Source organism: Calypte anna, chromosome 2, assembly GCF_003957555.1.
Source record: "Calypte anna isolate BGI_N300 chromosome 2, bCalAnn1_v1.p, whole genome shotgun sequence".
NCBI classification, from domain to species: Eukaryota; Metazoa; Chordata; class Aves; order Apodiformes; family Trochilidae; genus Calypte; species Calypte anna.
Window position 1 is genome coordinate 51,295,811 of NC_044245.1, and position 20,344 is coordinate 51,316,154.

The following is a 20,344-nucleotide window of genomic DNA, read 5'->3' on the forward strand; positions in this document are numbered from 1 at the left end:
AAAGTTTTCTTAAATCATACATAGTAATGCAGAAAGAGAATCTCTGTACACTGGGGCTAGGTCTTTCTTTTGAGACAACATCTATGAACTGGATTTTTTGCTTCCTGCTTAATAACAAGCTGTTTAAAATACAGTCTTTATTTGTTACAGGCATTATCTTGTTACTTCAAGACATTTCACATTGTTTGGACACACCACTTTATCATCTGTGTTTTCAAGCTGTGATTGCAGAAGGAAGGCAGCAGGAAAATAGTTCTATTTAACTGACAAAGGCAATTAGTCAGCAGGGATATAATTCTGCCCAGGAATGTCTTTCTGATTTGAATGAGACACATTTACCTTTAAAATGTGTGGTGCAGGGTTGTAATTGCTAAGTATCAGCATCCAGCTGACTAGTTACAAAGCAGAGCTAGGAGAATAATTTGGCTGGAAATGCTAATAGCAAAATGTGCTGAGCTGATTTTGTGCAGGTAGTGGAATGGTTATTTGACCCTCTTCCCCCCACTGGTGGCACTTCAGCAACATTATTATACAATTACAATAGAACTGCATTGAAGAAGGTAAGTGGCAGCCCATTTCCAAATGGATTAACCCCTGAAAGCTCTGTATGCTTGATAAGAGGCATTTTTTTTATCTAAATAAAATTAATGGTTGACCCCTAATTACTTAGCTTTTCTTGTGTACCTTGTTAGGCTCACTGTATTGTTGAGGTATCAGCACAAGAGCTTGAAAATTCATCTGGGGTATGAGCTGCATATTGGGTCTAACATAAGGGGCTCTGTCAGAGCACCCCTAGAAGCTGTGGACCTGCTAAACATGCAGCTGGAGGTGGGGGTGGTTGCTTGGCCCTTTTGGTTCACTTGCCCTGTGGCTGTAATTTTTGCTGAAAACTGGAGGAACAGGCATTTAGTGTTCTAACACTCTGTGATCAGAATCACAGCTTTCTAGCTTTCACAGAAAGGCATTTTCAGTAAGGCAACAGGGTAGGATTTTCCTCAAATCCAACCCAGGAAGCTGTTCCAACAGGTTTAGAATAATTAGATGATGCTGAGGTGAAATGGAAAACTAGTGAAAAAAAAAAAAAAAAGGGCAACTTGGTAAAAGATTTTTTTCTTCCATGGGAAAGGATGTTTGAGTTGCTTATTCCAGTAAATGCTTAATGTGGAACACTTAAAGAGGTTTTCAGGGAGCCCATCTTGCCACTTCAAAGTGATTGGTCTGTAATACCACTGGAGACCTTACAATACGAGGAAGGACACTTACAATAAGAAAAATATAAATATCTTTGGCTGTCAAAGAAAGAAGGCAACTGAACCTAAAGTCTCTCCACACCTGCGGTCTGAGCACTGAGATTTTTAGATGTAAGATCCACAGATTTTGCTTTCTGATGTCTCTAATCTCCAAAAGTGATTCAAAATAGAAGTCCCAGCTGATCCTATGTTACTTTTGATTCCTAAACTTAGGCTGCTAATCCCTGAAAGGGGGAAACTTGCTTAGTGTTTACTAGTGCTTCAAATAACTCTCAAGTCTCATCTTTTTCATCTGTAAATCACAAGCCTGGATAAATTGTCTGCTCTTAATCACAGCTTTAGATTTCAGTAGGTGGGAAGACAGGCATCCATCAGCCCTTAAGAGGCCAACCAATCATGGATGATCATCGTAGGTCCCTTCCAAATATCCTCTCCTCCTCTCCATTGCAGTGCCTGAAAACAGTGGTTGCCTGTCTCCAGGACCCTCTACTTATTGTAAAATAAGGCAATCTATTTGAATAAGTATATTAGTAGAATGTCCTACTTATGCCAGAGCTTTGGAAAACCTGACTAGCTGCTCATGCTTTTGAGGATGGATGTGTAGTCCAGTGAAAGCTTGTCTGAGTGGGGTAGCTCCTCATGGAAGAAATCTGAAAGCTGGAATACACTCCTAAGGTCATGTTTGCAAAGATCAGAATGCATCTGTCTCATGTGAAAACACTGCCGTCCAGCAGTTGGACATCGTTCTCTTTTCTCACACAATCTGAATGTGAGGGAAAATTAAAAAGAACTAGTAAAATGTTCAGCATTAGCAGGGGAGCTGGTGGGGAATTCCTAGTTGAAAAATTCAGGTTAAAAAGAAAGCAACTGAATGATGTGTATTTTCTATCTGAAAGCCATCTTGCTCTTAAATTTACGTGGTTTTGAAACTTTTAATCTATTGCATCATTGAAAAAAAGTTGGTCACCAGCATTTTTATCTAGGAGAGTATCTTTGTATCTATGAGTGTTTACTCTGATAAAAAATGTTCAGTACAAATGCCAGAATGAATTGTCCCTCCCTTTGAAGTCATATACAGCAGCGTGAGCCTCAGCTCACATGAGTCTAAGCAAACAATAAATATTTTTGAACTTTACCTCATCTCCAAGTCTTCATTTTCTTGTGGTACAAATTTGTACAAGGCAACATAGGTGTTCATTTGTAACGTGCTTTTATAAAATGGTCCCTTAAAAAAAAAGAAAAAAGAAAAAAGAAAAGTAAAAAAAGGTAAATATCTGTTCTGTAGAGGAATTTAGTTCACCTTGTTAGAGACTGAGAAATCAGGGCTTGACATTAGAAGGAATGAGCCAGAATAATCTCATTGCTTTCACACCTTGGAGGACTTGTAGCCCAGATACACTACAATTCACTAAGTGGATTCATTTGGAAATAAGATGCTTTGAACCCCAAGATCACATTACAGGCTTTCAAAGAATGCAACCAGAAATTTGCATAAGTTGTTTGTTTGGGTGAGGTCTTAGAAACAAGTGTGCCTTTTGCTCTCTCTCAATGTGTAACTCTTAAGAGCTCAGGAGCATATTACTGGCATCATAAAATGTGGCTATGGAGGGAGCTAGAGTTGTAAAGTGCACAAGTTCAAAAAACAGAGTGGGAAATTAACTTTCTTAAACAGAAAGCTGCTTACACTGGGCTTCCTACAGAGAAGATTGACTCTTCTCTCTCCTCACTTTCTCCACTGGTAACTTGGAGAGAAGTCAAGCACCTAAAACAAGACCCATATAATTTTCCAAATCAAATCTGTGATTTTTATGTTACTGCAGTTCTGTTGTAATGACATGGCCTCCCCACTGGATTTTTTATGTTCACAATATCAACTTGTAATAAACAGAACATAAAAGGGACAGTAGTGGGTAAACCAAGGAGCCATCCAGTCCTGTAGGTTGCTTCCAACTTTGGCCAGTGGCCCAGAAATGGTATAAGAACGTAACAGTCAAATATTGATGCTTTTCCAGAAAAGTGCCCCAGTAGACCTACTCACAGTCCTCAGCTATCCATAAACCCCAAGCTTTTTATGTTTCTTCCCATCCCCATTGCAGTATTACAAAATTTATGCCCATACCGAGGAATTTATATTTTTTGGTTCTTCTCCAAAGTGTTCTGTGCCATTTTCGGAGTATGTAAACACTGAAATAAAGAAAACACACGATATTTTAGGAGCAGTTTAAGACTCTTCACTGCAGCAGGATCACCTTTATTTTGATAAATAAATCTTTATTTCCCCCTTACCGTCTTTGATCCCTTGTACTCTTCTCTGAACCCTTCTACACCTTAACAAAACAATGTTCACAACTTGCTCATGGACAACCTCTGTCCTGAAGAATTTGCAGTCTGTCAAACAAACTACTTTTACTAGATGCATACACAAGTACAGTACTGGGAATAGAATCTAGGTCCCCTAATGGCATTACTATATAAAGTCCAGCAGCCTTTTCCTTATGGTGAATGTTGTATTTTAGTCATTAGGACAAGAGTATTTCCATTTAAAAACACCTGCAAAACTTGATTACCATATATGAGTAATACTGTGGGAAGTTTGTATGCGAAACCCCATATTCCCCTTTTTTGACTCTGTCTCTAAATGTTTGATGGCTCCCTTTGATCTTTCTCTCCAGTAGTCTCTGCCTGGGGGACACTGGATTCACTGCCTCTCTCCCTGATTTTATAGGAAGCACTGGAACTGCTTTCAAATCAGGATGAGTTATCTGAGGCACAGGCCTATACGTGTGAAAATTTGCCTCTAAGTTATTAAATCAGAAACTTAAAGAATAAGACAGCAGTCACAGTAACTAACATACCTCATAACTAATCATTTATCCTCTATTGTAATTGCTTCATAAGCTGTCTGATGCCTGTCCTCATTTATCTCCCTAGAAAAACCACAGTGGCTTTACCACATGGACTCAAGTCCTCTATCACTTTTTAAGAAGTGCCTGCTGTTTCTTGCTTCTGGATAAAGTCGGAATGTGATTTTAATAGCAGGGGTCTTTAAGCAGCTAAAACCATCAACAACTTCTCCCACCGTTTACCTTTGCAGGTGTGTTGAGCAGAAGCTGCATTTTGTAGTCTCTTATAATTTGGAAATCTCCTAAATGGTAATAAGCAGATGGCTGATAGAGTGCATTTTCTTTTTGTTTCTCTCTGATATGGTTATCTGTGTTTAGAGGAAAGAAGGTGCCTGGGAACACCAAATTGCTGATTTTTTTTCTCTCTCCGCTCTCCACCTGCTCACCGTTTCTTCCACTAACACATTTTCTGTGGCTATTCAAGATGTAAATGACAACAAAACAGTCTTTGAATGAGTTTTATGAGTGGAATAGTAAGGTTCCTTGATAGTAGAGAGTTCTTAGATAATTAAAAAATTAGGTGCTCTTGTCCTCGTCACAGCTCACTAGAGAAGGAGGAGGAACAGGCGCTGCCCTCTTCTTTCTGGTGATGGATGGTAGGACCTGAGGGAATAGTAGGAATATGTGCTGGGGAAAGTTAAGTTTAGATATAAGGGATAAGTTTTTCACCCAGCAGGTGGTTCAGTACTCAGGGAAGCAGTTATGGCACCAAGCCTGCCTAAGATCAAGAAGCATTTGAATGATGTCCCCAGACACATGGTGTGATTCTTGGGGTGCCCTGCACAGGGACACGAGTTGGACTTGATGATACTGATGGGTCCCATCCAAACCAGCAGATTCCATGATTGTAACAGAGGAAAGGTAGCTAAGCAGGCAACCACAGCACACATAGGGAAATTCTGTACAAAGTGACACACATCCACAAGCACACACAGGTGCATGTTCTCTGATAAAATACAAGACACTGTTGTAGTCAAAAAGCCCAAAGTACGAATGTGAAGACACCATATGAGCTGATGCCTACAGCATTTAATCTGAAAATGCCTCAAGTTTTGCCCAGGTGGTCTGACTGCAGCAGACCTGGGAGCCTCACTCTGCTCTTCACCAAATCCTGCTGTAGAGGAACTCTGACCCTGAAAACTGCCACAGCTGCCAGAGGGGAAAAATATCCTAAATAAAATTAGTTTCCAGTATCTTCTAGTACAGCAGGATATGAATATATCTGTATAAAGGAATGTAAAATGCTGCCATTACAATCTGGCAGTGTTTATGTTGTATTTAAGTCCTACTCAAATTACTATGCTTTGTTTTTGTGTCCAGAGGAAAAGGAGTTAAGGTGGCAAACAGAAAAAGTACAGGGGTAACCAGGAACATTTTGGATTTGTGAAGAATCATTCACCAGATGAAGTGGAAGTCCTTCAGCAGCATGTTTGGGGTAAATTCTGCTTGGTGCCAGAAAATAAAGCTGAGTTGCTAATGTACAGCTGTGGGCTGACCCTACCAGTGGTGGTGGTGGCAGGGAGCTGGACTGTATCCTTATATTTGGGGAGAAATACTCACCAAATGTGGGTTTTCAAGGAGGCTATGACATATATGACTCGAGGGGAATGTGCTCATGTCCCTGTTGATAGCAGGCTCATACATGTCACTTAAAGCACAGCCTAGCTTGCAGGACTTCTGCTACAGGTGACAATTCACAGTGGTGAAGGAGTGTAATCGGCTTAGTGGAGGCTGAAAGGCTGTCTTACAGCTGTAAAGCAGGAAGCTTTTCTTCATAGTATGTGTGCCAGGGCCCGAATGAAAGCATCTTCCCTTGAAGCTGTTGTTACAGGAGTCTACAGGAGCAATTATGTGGCCACACATATGCTGAGTTCTTTCACCCTTCTGCAACCCCCTTCTTTTATGGGGGTTGGACTAGATGACCTTTAGAGGTCCCTCCCAACCCAAATTATTCTGATCCTATTTTCCACTGTTTCCCTTTGTGCAAAGAATCTCAAATGTACATTTTCCTGAAATCTTTCTTGCAGAGACAGTTTTTTGATGGCAAAAAACCCCATAGAAGAACTGGAAGGGACCTGATTCATCGAGGCATTAATGTGGAACTGCCTGCTAAAGAAGCAGTGGACAACTGAGGAAAAAGGAGTGCTCAATCACCCTGTAGCAACATTTTGAATTTCCTTTGTAATTTTTAAAAATCTGTTTAGCTCATGGTCTCTGGATATTACTAGGAGGCACTTGAAGTTAAAGGCCATAAAGGCATGTAGTTCATGACTCCACACAACAGAAACTCTTCTCTTTTCATATTTGTTTGCCCTAGAAGCAACAAACAAACAAAAAAAGGAACAGGGATTTTTACAGTCTGAAAAAGAATTTTGATAGCTTGTACAAACAGTGTGGGCAGTTTATTAAAAATCTACCAAGGGGAATTTTTTTGAGTGACTAATGCATAATTTATACCCCGAGCCTCTGAAAGATGGATTGTAAAAATGCAAGTGCTGATCAAAGGAATTGTTAATGTGCTGTGGAAGTTATTTGGAGTTTTGACACATGCTGAGTTTTTAAACTGATCTCTTTGAGTAAGTTTCTTGAATGCCTCTCAGTGCATTCAGGGAATGCAGATCTCAGAATAAAAAGTTTCTTCGGGTTTCAGAAATGAAACTACTCATTGACAATGAAATAAAAAATTATCTGAAAACTCAAACATGGCCAAATTTATCTCTCGTGGGCAGGATTAAACAAATTGAAGCATACTGAATTTTTATCTTTCACCAGATTATGTCAAGTTGCACTTGCAAGACAGAAAAACCTAAAAAAATGTCAGGAGAAAGCAGATAACATAGATGGGATGCTCACAAAATGAAACGGAGGAAATGGCTGAACACAGTGGGAAGAATTAACATGAGCAGGAGGGGAGTAAAGGAATAAGGAGGCAGAATAAAATAGAAATGGACAGCTGAAGCTCTCATTTCACTTAAATTAATTGTTTGCAGCATGTAAGGAGCATGAGGGGGGGGGTGTCTGACAGAAGAAAGCCACGCTCACTGTCATTTGTATCTGTATTTGTACTGTACATTGGGTTTCCATGTCAAGTTTTTGTAGCATGAGGGCTGTAGAGCTGGCTTCTGTGAGAAGCTGCTTGAAACTTCTCCCATGTCTGGTAGAGCCAGTGCCAGCCAGACCCAGGACAGACCCACCACTGGCCAAGGGCCAGCCCAATCAGCCTCTGGGTTAACATAGTTTAGGGGGGAAAATACTACTGTGCAACAGCAACTACAATCAGACAGAGGAGTGAGAATATGTGAGAGAAACAACCCTGTAAACACCATGGTCAGCAAAAAAGGAGAAGAAGGAGGTGCTCCAGCTGCTGTGGCAGAGATTCTTCTGTGACCGACAGTGAAGACCATGGAGGTCCACAGTGAAGCAGATATCTACCTGCAGCCTGTGGATGACCCCATGCCAGAGTGGGTGGATGCCTGAAGAAGGATGTGCAACACTGTGAACCCCCACCTGCTGGAGAAGGCTCCTGGCAGGACCTGTGGATCCATGGAGAGAGAAGTCCATGCTGGAGGAAGATTCTGGCAGGACTTGTGACCCCATGTGGGACCCAAGCTGGAGCAGTCTGTTTGTGATGGACTGCACCTTGTGTAAGGGACCCATGTTGAAGCAGTTCATGAAGAACTGCAGCCTGTGGGAAGGCCTCGTGTTGGAGAAGTTTTGGGAGAACTGTCTCTTGTGGAAGGGACCCCACATTGGAATGGGAGAAGAGAGGGAGGAGTCCTCCCGTTAAGGACACAGAGACAACACGTGATGCACTGACTGCAACCCCCATTCCTCATCCCCCTGTGCCATGGGAGGGAAGGAGACAGAGAATTCAGAAGTGAAGTTGAGCCCTTACTATGCTACTCTGATTTTATTGGTAATAAATTAATTTTGTCCAAATGCCCCTGATGGTAAACAATGAGTGATCTCTCCCTCTCAGGCAATGAATCTTCCATTTTATTTTCTCTCTCCTGTCCATTTGAGGAGGGGGAGTGACAGAGTGGCTTTGGTGGGCACCTGGCATCCAGCCAGGGTCAACCCACCACAACATCTCATTGAAACTGAGGAAAGCAGACTTCAGGTGCTGTTAGAGAAGCTGCTCTTATTGTCTGGGCAAGAGGTTTTGCTTAGTGCTCCAAAACTTTTTGTATTTACTGCTTCACTCATTATGATTGAATTCAAGAACAGGATCAAAAACATTACCTCTCAGTGGCTTAGATTTCATTACTAAGCTCTCAGTTGGTATGATGGTCTTGAAATCCCATCACACTAATGCTATGAAAACATCACTCTTGCACCACAAAGCAGACAAAGGAATTGGGCCATTAATACTACTGGACACACACTGTGGTTCTATTGAGAAGCTGCAGTTATAAGAAGGATACATCGTGATGGATATTTTACAGACATATGAATATTATATTATTATTTTCCTGTCCTGAACCATTTATGGTATATAAAGACACGAAAACAAGTCAAACATATGGAAGAGAAAGAAACTATTATTTTTGTTCCACTTTGCCAATGTTAAGTGATTAGTCTACAGTCATACTCAAAAAGCACAGAAGTTAAGGAATGAACCTTATCCCGTGTCAAGACTGGGCACAATAAATTAAAAAAACTGGTTGTTCGGCTTTCATCTGAACAGCAAAAACTACTCCCCAAATTCCTGCTGCCCCACTCACCCCACACTTTGAAAACTAGAATGCTACTAAAAGATGAACATGTCATTAAAAAAACATCTGAAATAGGTTGTACACAGGCCTAAAGATCTGAGATGCTACCCTAACCTGGTGGCACTCACCGCTGTTGCTGCGTTTCCTGCTTATGTCAAGGTTGCCTGCGGAGCCTTCCTCAGGAACTTCTGCCAGGTCAGCTGTCTGCAGGGACAGAATGAGCAAATGAGGTGAGATAAGCCAGAAAAAGTGAACAATGAGGGAAATAAGACCACACAAGATCTTTTGGGGAATGTAGTGTTTGGGTGCTATGAGAGCAGAGCAAGTCAGTGTAATGGGATTACAGGAAACAGCGTGCCTGGTGCTGAACAAGTACCTACTACACAGGAGCAGTGAAAGTCCAGAAAGAATTCCAGACCAAGCTTCCAGTCTGGAGAACCAAAGAATTCTATAGTATAAAGTAAAATGAAAATTAAAGATTATGTTAAAATTAAAGATTATGTTAAACACCGTGGTTCTCCCTATAAAATAGAAGGGTCTTGTGGGAATTTGTAGATTTTGAAGGTATATTAAGTAACTGTTTACCAAGGACTATTAATTTATTAACCCTGAATTCATTATTCAATAAGATAACTGTAATGTAAGGGTGGTATTAATTCTCTTAAGATGCTGTGAAAGAAAGAGGCAGAGGAAAATGTGACGGAGGTGGTGAAATCTGTCTTTAAGTATCTGCCTTCACTTTCTTTTTAAATGGTCATCTGGCTGGCATGGTTAGGAAAGATTATTGTTAGAATTACTATGATTTCATAATAATGTCAATCTTGATTAGAAACCCATTGTTCTAGGGTGCAGGAAAACATGGGATGACATCATCCCAAGCCTCAGAAGTACACTCTGCATAAGGCACCAGATTTCTTGGTTGGGTAGTTGGCTTCTCCATGTATAGCCTGACAGGAAACAGGAACTGCTCCAAACAACTCTGTCCGGATCTGACCTTACAGAATTTCAGTTTCTGAACTCTCCATCTATGACTTCTTTTGGGTAAAACATCTTTGGTAAGCATAAAACCCAGGCACTGAATTTGAGACAGGTGCTCTCTCTAATCTGAAAAGTGTAAATCCCTATATGTTACTAAACTGTATTTATTTATTGTTAATAGGATTTTAAGCCACTTGGAATGATTTAACTTATTATTCTACGACACTCTCTAATTATGCTCTCCACATATCTCTGAGTATTGCTTTGTAGACCTTTGCCTGTGTTACAGGAAATAAAAACAAATGAGGAACATTCGCCACTTTTGTTCAAAGAGCACAAAATCTGAATTGTTTTATATTTTTTTATATTTTTTTCCCTTTACTAGTGTTGACAACAAATCAGTTGTGGGGTTTGCTTTGTTTTTTATTTTGATAATGCTTGTAGCGGGAGGAGCCATTCTTGCTCCTGAAGCTCGACGAGCTGCTGGTCTCTTCCAGGACTCCAGCCACCACACAGCGCTTCCAGGGTAGAAGTGTAGCGGGAAGAGCCTTTGTTGCTCCAGAGGCTCGACGAGCTGCTGACCTCTCCATGCCTCGCACCAGAGTGAGCTGAGGTGCCTTCTGTGGGTGCGTGTCCCACCTTTATTGGTCTTGCTCATGCCCAATAGGGGCCTGTCCTAATCAGGCACAGGTGGACTCACACCCACTCTTTGGCAACTCAAGGCACCTGGCTGACAATGTCTCTCTACAATGCTATTTCCCCTATCTAATACTTTCCTAGCTACTTCTCCATCCAAGGATACTAATGACTGAAGTTGATAAAAGTAGATTGCAGTAGATATGCTGCAGGTATTGTGTGGTTATCTTGTTTCCCTTGGTATTTTAAGAGCCTTCTACTTTACTACCCTGTTATGCCTTCTTTTTAGACAGTCTTTTGCAGCAGGTCGTTCTTGTCTTCCATCTTACACAAGTGGGTCACCCCTGAGTGAGAAGGTACTGCAATAGGGATGCTAGCATGGAGACAGTGGGATCCTGCTAGTAGGGATTTCTAGCTGCTGGGTGGAGAAGGGAAAGTCTGGCTTTGTTGAAATGGTAACTCCTAGCTATTTTTCAGCTCATGGCTACGGCATGTTCCTTCATGGAACAGCTTAATAATTCCCAATCAGCTTCCTATTTTGTTGGATATTGCTGCATATGAGATGTGCAGTGACTGTTTCTTCAGTAAATACCTCATCCAAACCCTGCTGTAGTAACCTCAGTTACCTTTAATGATTTTTCAGTCAAGAGCTATATGGAAAATGGTCTATTATAAATGCTAGAGATACAAAGCTGGTTTTGAGAGGAGCTGATCCATGAAAAACTAAGAGAAACTGAAATCACATTTACATCACCTCAAGTGACTTTCTTTATAAATGTGGGCTGCAGAAGCACATTTTTGAAGAAAGCAGTAGGTAGTAAATCTGAAGCATATGGCCACTTTCTTTTATGGGAAATACAGAATCCAAGCTGAAAAATCACAGTGGGTGTGTCCACACTGCTCAATCATGTTAAAAATACCTTGGCTAGAGCAAGACAGTTACCTTTACTGTGCACAGAGACACAACCTGTAGCCCTGAAAGCTTCATGGCTGTAGAGGCAGGACATGGCTTGTAGGACAATCATCTTTTCTTAAAAAAACTACTTTCATTAGGAACAGCTATGCTGCTCTGACCCAGAACTAGCCCTTTGACAGCTTAGACACCAGCTGAGAGGTGAAGTAGGATGCCAGGTGTGTCACCCCGTTGTTCCCTGGTTTGATGACATGGTAGAACCCAGCTGCAAAGCCCTAGTGCTGCTCTGAGCCTCACAGCTGCATTGCTGCTTCTGCTTTAAGAGGAGCAGAGCAGCACAGAACTGAGGACCACTGGGGAAGGTCTTTATCCTCAGGTGTTGTTAACTGCATATGGGCTGCTAGCTCACATGATCTGATACACTTTTACCTGGGCTCTCAGGGCTCTGTGTCACTGCTCTGGCCACTGGTCAGTGCCTGCTCCTGGGTCACACACCACGGTTGTAAAGCTCCATGGCACCATCATTTGGGTCAGAGCTGTGCCTGCCACTTTTTTTTATCCTTGTTCCAATCCACAGGCTTGTATTGGCAAAAGCTATGGTTTCACATGTCTGTTAAATCAGTCTCTAATGTTTTCTCTTTTCTGGATGCTCATCCTCAATTCTCTGGAGACTTTCCCATAATGAACTTGTGTTCCTTATTCTACACCCACTCCCTACATAGTTATGATCAGCTCCCTAGGGCATGCTGACACAGCATCCGTGGCTTCTACGCTTGAGTTGTCATTCATAATTCCACATAATGCTTTATTGATTTAGAAAGTGATAATTACATTTGTAGAACTTCTGTTTCAACGTAAATTAAATAATTGAAAGAATTGTAATCACAATGTGACAGGTGGTAGAGTCACTTTGGGGTTTAAAAAAGAACGAAAATTACCAAATTCCTTTTAAAGCATAAACAAGGGTAAATAGAGGACGTGTCCTTTATTAACTCCCTTGCAAATTCCACTTAGTTCTTGTTTAAATTTGTCTGTCTTCATTCCCATCTGACACAAATGGATGTCTGTTTAGAGGCCACTGATACCACCTGAGGTTATAGTTAGCCTTGTGAGTGGGCAGACATGTACATTCCAGGGAAATGCTGTATTAAGCATGAAGGGATTTTAGCACGACTTTAAATTAAACATTAGAGTGGTTGCTCTGAGGCCTGTGGAGCGAGTCTTTTCTCTGCCTAGTGAGTTTTATGCAGAGGTGAGTGCAGAAGAGACTGTCAGATAATGTGGGTCAGGTTTTTAGACAAGATAATAAGATTTAGCCTCCAATGTATTCACTGGAGTCTCTGTGGGGGTTTTTGTTTGGTTGGTTTGGGGGTTTTTTTGCATAGGGAGGAAAGTGGGGAAAATCTCATGGGGAAAAAAAGCAGCCACAACCATAGGCTTAAATATCTGTTTATAACAGGTGAGAGGGTATGAAATGTTCCTGCAACACCATGAAAATGCTCTTTACCTCATGGGTCCCAAGAAACTGGTGTTATTGTTGAACTAAGTATGGATTTAGCAAAGGCAGGGCTAAGGGAACTACTTTTTCTCTTGTCCTCCTTCTCCAGCTCTTCTGCCATGGTTCTGAAGAAAGTGACTTTTATGATAGGAAAGAGTACACAACAATGATTAACAGAAAGGTGACAATCTCCATGTCTGGGTACAACAAACTGAGCATACCTGCCTACACCTGGGTTTTGGAGAGGAGCCCAAATCTGTGATGCCTCCTCCCTTAATCTACACTGTGTATAGGAAGAGGTGCCAGTCCAGTGCCTAGCTGCAGTAGCAGGGATGAAATTTTGGTTGTGAAGCTTCTACTTTTAAATCCAACCCACCACTATCCCTTCCAGAAAGGGTAAATGGTCACTATCATCACCGGGCAAGATGTCTTCTCCACCAAATCTCTGTTCTAATTTTACACAGACAGGCAAAATCAAAAGCATATAATTTCCTTTTCCAATCTGATAAAGGTTATTCATTTAATTTGTATATTTCTCTTTTTTCAAGAGCTACCTCAAAGATTCTTAAAAAACAGGTTTCCAAAATTAACAGAATTTCTGCTCTTATTTTGGAACCTGGGGGGCAGATGTTTTTTTTCACAGTTTGAAATACAGTTTTGTGAACTCTAGTACAAACTCTTGTGAATGAACAATTGCTGCACTTCCATAAAGAAAATGAAAGAAAAATGTAGGATACTTACAGAGTTTCTGTTGGGAGAGTCAGACCCACTTCCAGAACTGCCCTTTTTGGTTTTCTGAGCTAAGGAAGTCCCAAAGCGGAGAGTTTCATACACGGGATCAACTTTATTTCCACAGGCTGCAACAGAAGGAGCAAAACGTATCAGTCCCTTGTATTTCTGGCCATGTTCCTGCTCCACTTGGAGAAACACTCGCCTCTACCAACATGCTTGGGTGTATGCTTAGATGCACAAGATGAAAGACTATCTTGACAAAAAGTCTTTGATTGATTTAGTGGAACCAATTTTTGCTGGAAATTTTCTCCTGCCTCTCTGCTCCCATAAATATCATCCTCCTCTTGTGCAGGTGCTTCAGGTCCCTGCCATTGCCTTGTCTCTCTTCACCTGCAAGCCTTCTTCTCTAAGCACCACTGATGCTCCCTACTCTGAAGTAAGTAAAACGAAGTACCAGGAGATTTTAATCCCTGTTTGCTGCCTTCTCCTACTACTGACCTCTTAGATTGCTCTCAAAAAAAGATGCTTAAAAGGAAAAACCCTGAAGATCCCTGAGGTATGCGTGGGCCACCACCTTTATCCATACACCGTCACACTGCTATTGCTTGGCTAGTTTGGATAAACAGGATGTCCTGGATCTTCCTTGAGAGGTTCTGACATCCCCACTGCTGGGTCATATGGGGTGTGGAGGCAAGTGTGGGTAGGTACCTGCTGTAGGGGATGTGCTTCAGGTCACTCAGCTCAGACTAGGAGTAGCCAGAAAGGCCACCAACCCACTGGTGTGTGTGTCTGTTCAATTCTCACTGCCACTCTCCCCCAAAGCTGGTCCCAGTGCCATCTCCCATGGTAGGGAAATGAATGTCTCCCATCAGAATGAACAAATCTGATTCAAATAGTTTTCTACGTACTATACTGCATTACTATACCTCAGCCTCCCTTGAGGTACAAGGCAGTAGACATAGAATACAATACATTTGTAGCATGGCGTACAAGGAGAGAGATTTTTGGCCAAAGAATTTTCTCAAATACATGGGATTTTGAATTCTGGTGAGAACAAAGCACACCTCATTTCTTTAGCTGGATTTTGTTCAAAATATTTCTATTACTTCTGACAAAAATAACAGATGATTTTTAGAAACAGAAGCTTAGATGAAATTCATGCAATTCCCTTTTTTTAAACAAAACAAACCAAATGGCTGAAAAGAACAAAGTAAATATCCTCAGACAAGACATTTTAAATTGACTGATTTTCATTTTTTCTCTTTCTGTATTGCCAGGCTTGCCTGGTCAGAATATTTATTGGGAAAAGTATTTTCCAGAATCAACTCAAATTCTCCATTTCAAAATGTTTCTTTGCAGGAATTTGATACTGCAGTCAGCAAATTTTGGGCTTTTGAACACTTGGAATATATGTAGACATGGCCAACAGGGAAATATATGAGGAAGGTAAGAAGTTTGGATGAAAAAGGACGGGAACTTAGAAAAGCCCCTCAAAAGCCAGACCAGTGGCTTGAATGTCCCCTCCTTGTTTTGTCTTTTATCTGGTTCTTCCCAGCTCAGACCTCCACCTCAATATTCCAAGATGGAATTTGCTCCCTTTCAAGCTCCTACCTTGTGCACAGGTGGTTATTACTATAAACAGGGTTATGTCTAAGAAGCTAAATGTATGGAGTTTTGAGTGAAACACACATTAAACACACCCTCTCCTCTTCCAGCTTTGTATCTTTGAAGTGCTCCTTTCCTGAGATGGCAGAAAGACATCCAGTCACTGAAAGGAGATGGAAGGCTGCTGAGGGTAAATACCATGGCTGGAAGTCTGCCACTGCTGTTGCAGAGCACTGTCAAAGGGAGACTGAATGGAAAAACAATCAAAACCTACCTATAGGCATCACTTCTTTGATGCAGCCAAACTGTTCATGAATGAGTAGTGGTGAGCTGTAGTACCGCCGAAATCCCTTTGGCTGGAGGGAGAGAAAGCAAAAAGAAGTGAAATGCATTGCTGTCATGACTGGTGTAGAAGAATGTAGGTGATGACAGAACTGACATGGTACAAAAAGATTGCTAAGATCACCACGTCCAACCATCAACACCCTCAACAGAAAAAAACCAATGACACACCACAACTCAGCAAGTGTCAACAAACAAATATATTTATCAATACCTATATCACCATGCCCACTAGAGTATGTCCTAAAATGCCTCATCTACATGGTTTTTAAATACTTCCAGGGATGGGGACTCCACCACCTCCCTGGGCAGCTCGTTCCAGTGCCTGACTACTCTCTCATTAAAAAATTCTTCCTAATACCCTTTTGGTTAGTGGTATAACAGTGCAGTGAAGCTGAAAATTTGTCTCCTGCTGTTAGATTACTGTGGGATTTATAGATCAGGGATTTATTTGATTTTTCTTCTGGAAAAAAAACAAACCAACAAGCAACAATTTCCTGTATTTATGTGGAAGGAGGAGGGGTTAATTTTCAGCCCCTCTTTTTCTTTTGTCTTACACAAAAGCAGTGATAATTAATTGCAGCAGAAGTGCTGAATCATAGGAGGTTCTGGGAACTTTCCTTCTCCCTTTTTTTCTTATGTAATGTGAATTTGCATTGTTTTGCATTTGCTAAATATGCAATTATTCTTCCCCTAGCTACAAATCTTCAAGTCCCCATGTATGCACTTGTGAAACCCAAGGAATTTAGAACTTTTCTACATGTTTTTCTAAGATTTGTTGTTGGCTGCAGCTTCCACTGTTTCGGGTTTTGTTTTTTTTTTTGTCTTGTAAGGTCAAAAAAAATCCCCAAGTTGTCACTAAATGAGTATCAAAAATGAATGTGTTAACATCTAACACAGTCTTTGGAAATGCCCTTCAAGGTACTGCAGATTCACAAATGGTCTCCCAGATTTCTAATCTTTGTGGGCTGTGAGAACTTCTCATTAAAGTGAGAAGTGGAGAAGCCTCATGGGGATGTGCATACATTCTGTGTCCTTTATTCACTATACATAAAAAATGATAGACAACTTGTTCTTTTGCTAGTGAGCTGCAGTATGGATTCAGAAGAAATGAAGGGACTGATAAATCTGGTTTCTTAGAGGAATAAATTTCAGCCTCAGTTTCTCACCAGACAAAACAGACTCAGATACAACATGAGCTCATGAAACTCCTGTGATTTTTGCTGGACAAATTCCTGCTTCAAATCTGGCCTTTACTTTTCTGCTTTTCTGTACTAGTAATCAAAAGAGCTGAGGCTGGAATCATGAAATGTGTGAAACAATTCACATGATTTAGTATTTGGCTTGTCCAAGGCTTGCAATGAGGTCATTCAGCTCTTCCCCGACCAACTTTCCTATACCCAAATGCCTCACAATAGGGCTATGATTATGGTTTAAATGCATAAAGATTTGTTTCAGTTACATAAACAACAGTAACATTCACTGAGTGGTCTTGAAGACAAAAGATCTTTCCAGGGAGACGTGGGTTTTCTAGCTCTTTTGAAATAAATATATATTTTTTTTAATCATTTAACACTGTCTGGTTTTAGCTTATATTTGACTCAGGTACCTTCATGTTGCAAGAATCTGAGAACATATGAAACACATGTACACATGTATCTAGTTTTCATATTCTGAATGGTTGTTTTGTCAAGTTCTTTTTCAAAAAGTAAGCAGTACTGAGAATTTGTTGCTCAGAAGGTAACCTGAGCACTAAGGTTTTGTGTCCATACATGAGCAGGTCTCCCTGTCACTCCTGCAGAGATTGCTTCAAACTGTTGTGTCTCACTGTGAAATATGCTTTGGTTCTATTTTTAATATAAATTATGTTTTTTCATCAAGCCCTAATAGTGGAAAAAAACAATAAAACATAGTTGTGAAGGATTTTTTATTTGCTAAACTCCAGTGAAATATTTTGACGAATTTATAGTGTTCTTTGAGAGATTTACTACAGCAAGCACAGTTTAAATTAAGGGAAGTAAATCTGACATTTAGGTAAATTTGGATTGTGTGACCCTTTTCGCAGCCGCTAAGCAGACCAGATTTGTGTTTCATTTCTGTTCATGTTTTTGAGTAGTAGTAATTTCCCAAATGGATAACATTTACCTGGCTTGACTTTTCCTACCTCAGTAAAGTCACCTGGTGTGAGTTCTGTTAATGCACCAGGCAAATGCCATCTAGGGAGTCAGAAACAAAAAGCAAGTGGTTCCAGCACAAGGATTTGCCTCCTTCCACATCTGCTCTCCCCAGCTGCCACTTACCAGCTTGCCCATGCAACGCTGCTGCCCAATGCTGTCTGCACACTTGTGGTGGATGCTCATCTTACAAGCCTTGCAGCGTAGTCCATGCTTAGCATTTGTGCCTGTGAAATGCACAGATATTATTTCATTAGACAAAAATCAATAGTTTCCATGCACTTAACAAACGACCTGAAAGAACTGATGGGGAGGTCAGTTGCAGTAGAGGGAATATTGACAGTGTTCTTCACCCAGCTTACTTTTTTTTATATACATTTATAAATGTATTTTCCTTACAGTCACTCCTCTTTAGGCATTTGTTCCCCAGGATTTTTCCTAGGCTATTGCTGCCTTTAGATATCTATTGAATTATGTTCTGTTGTGTGACAGTCTTATCAGTGATCTCTCTGTATCGTGAACATCAAGCAAAATCCTTTTCTATTTAGAAAGGGCTTGGCGTGAGAGCTGTGCATGGCTGAGGGAGCTACTAAAGAAGCATCCAGGCTCTGAAGCCACCCTGGGGAGCCAGGCCATCAGTGGAGGGCCAGGTTTTGTGGGTGAGAGGCAGTTCCAGGGGTCTAATCCAGCTCCCTTACCATTGCCCACTCATTTGCCCAAGGACTGCTGCTCTCTCCTCCGTGGGCCAGTGTTCAGAGGGTGCAGGAAGGGCTTCTTGCCTGTCCCTGAGTGAGACAATGAGGATGCCATTGGTTGCACCTTGCTCTCTTTCACACTGAAAAGTTCAACATTTCAGGTAGGGGAGCTCCAGGAAGAACTTTGCCTTACAGAAGCAGACTTCTCCCACTGGGGAAACAGTAGGTCTGCATTAACTTCAAATGTGGATCTGCTTCTAGATGACAGTCGAGTCTGTTCACTTCTAGGCAGAAACAGTCACCCTTATTCATAAAGCCATAAGGCTTCCTAAACTATGCAGAAACAGTTAAACTTCAGCAAGACTTTTATCCCTATGGGACTGGATAAATGGAAGGAGCAAACATGTCAGTTCATTGCCATCTATGTAAGAGTAAAAAAGAAGCAAGGTGGAAAATAAAAACAACAAAAAACCCAACCTAAAACCTCTTGACATTTTAACCAGCCCCCACTAGTCAGACATGATAAAAATTAGTCTGAAGAATCTTGAATCTGAAAGTACTCATCTAGCTCTTGGTTATGTGGTAAGTTAATACCATGTATGCTCTGCTGACTTCATTCAGTGAAGTGCTATGTCTGAAAGAAGCACTGCAGGGGAGGAAGGGCTCATCAAGTCAGTGACAAAACCTGAGCCTTGACAGGACTGCCTTCAGGGGATGAGGTCTCTGAAGTGGCTACTTTCAAGTCAGACAGAGGCAGACTGGAGGAGGCTGGGGCAGCTGCAGTGAGCCAGGCTCAGACGTTTCACCAGTGTGTTTCTTGTAGGACAGTGAACCAACATCCTCCCCACCTTCCTACTGAGACTGTTGTAGAGATGGGGAGTGAATAGGGTTGAGCATGGAGTGTACCCTGGGGATTCCTATAAAGAGGGGGTGGGGGTGGTCAGCAGCTGCTCCCCTCCTCTTGCCTTCCTGGCCCCTCTGGGATGAGCTGATGCACTGTGCCTTGCTGCTCGAGTACATACAGAGATCTAGTCCCATTCCTGGGTATTTTAACCAGTAAAAATAGGATTCACCAGAAGACCACCTTGCTGTGTTGTGGTTTTTTTTCTGTGTGGTTGTACTTGGGCTACTGTGCTATGAGAATTTTTTCACTTATATTTGCTTTTCAATAACATATGCTCAAACCAATACTGATGTCTGCAACTTCGTTCTTTTATTTAGGAAGATGAAATGCTGAATTACCCTTCCTGATGGTCAACAGCTAGTGAAGGGAGAAAAAAGGACTTCCTCCACATTTTAAAATTATATTTAAATGTTAGAACAAAAGAAAGAAAAAAAGAAAGAAAAATGACATCATACTTTTCTTGTACAACACTTATTCAGTGTTAGCACTTACACTGGGTCTAATTCTCCTCTCACACTGGTCTGTAATGTTACCTGCTTTATCAAGTTACCTCTGAGATTCAGCTGAAAAGGCCATCAGTTTCAGTCTTTTCTACTGGCTTCCAGCCACTTTAGTGCTAACACTGAAAGGTGGGTATTGGCCCTTAAAAAGTCCTGCACTTTGGCCACAACAACCCCATGCAGCGTTACAGGCTGGGGACAGAGTGGTTGGAGAGCAGCCAGACAGAGAGGGACCTGGGAGTCTGGATTGACAGGAAGCTGAACATGAGCCAGCAGTGTGCCCAGGTGGCCAAGAAGGCCAATGGCATCCTGGCCTGGATCAGGAACAGCGTGGCCAACAGGTCCAAGGAGGTGATTCTGCCCCTATACTCAGCCCTGGTAAGGCCACACCTCGAGTCCTGTGTCCAGTTCTGGGCCCCTCAGTTCAAGAAGGATATTGAGGTCCTCGAGCAGGTCCAAAGGAGGGCAACCAGGCTGGTGAAGGGACTCGAACACAGAT

General features: G+C 41.5%; 1 protein-coding gene across 2 annotated transcripts in view; it reads right to left on the reverse strand.

Annotated features, from left to right (window-relative positions):
• Positions 1-20,344, reverse strand: part of STAC (SH3 and cysteine rich domain) — a 73,193-nt gene that overhangs the window by 9,657 nt on the left and 43,192 nt on the right. Inside the window, exons 3-8 of one of the 2 annotated variants that reach the window (XM_008493159.1) lie at positions 17,873-17,973; positions 15,505-15,586; positions 13,635-13,750; positions 8,997-9,072; positions 3,370-3,434; positions 2,387-2,475 (exon numbers count right to left, since the gene is read on the reverse strand). In XM_008493159.1, the coding sequence (XP_008491381.1) occupies positions 2,387-2,475; positions 3,370-3,434; positions 8,997-9,072; positions 13,635-13,750; positions 15,505-15,586; positions 17,873-17,973 (529 nt within the window). The remainder of the gene's footprint in view (positions 1-2,386; positions 2,476-3,369; positions 3,435-8,996; positions 9,073-13,634; positions 13,751-15,504; positions 15,587-17,872; positions 17,974-20,344) is intronic. The other variant, XM_008493160.1, reaches the window with a different exon arrangement.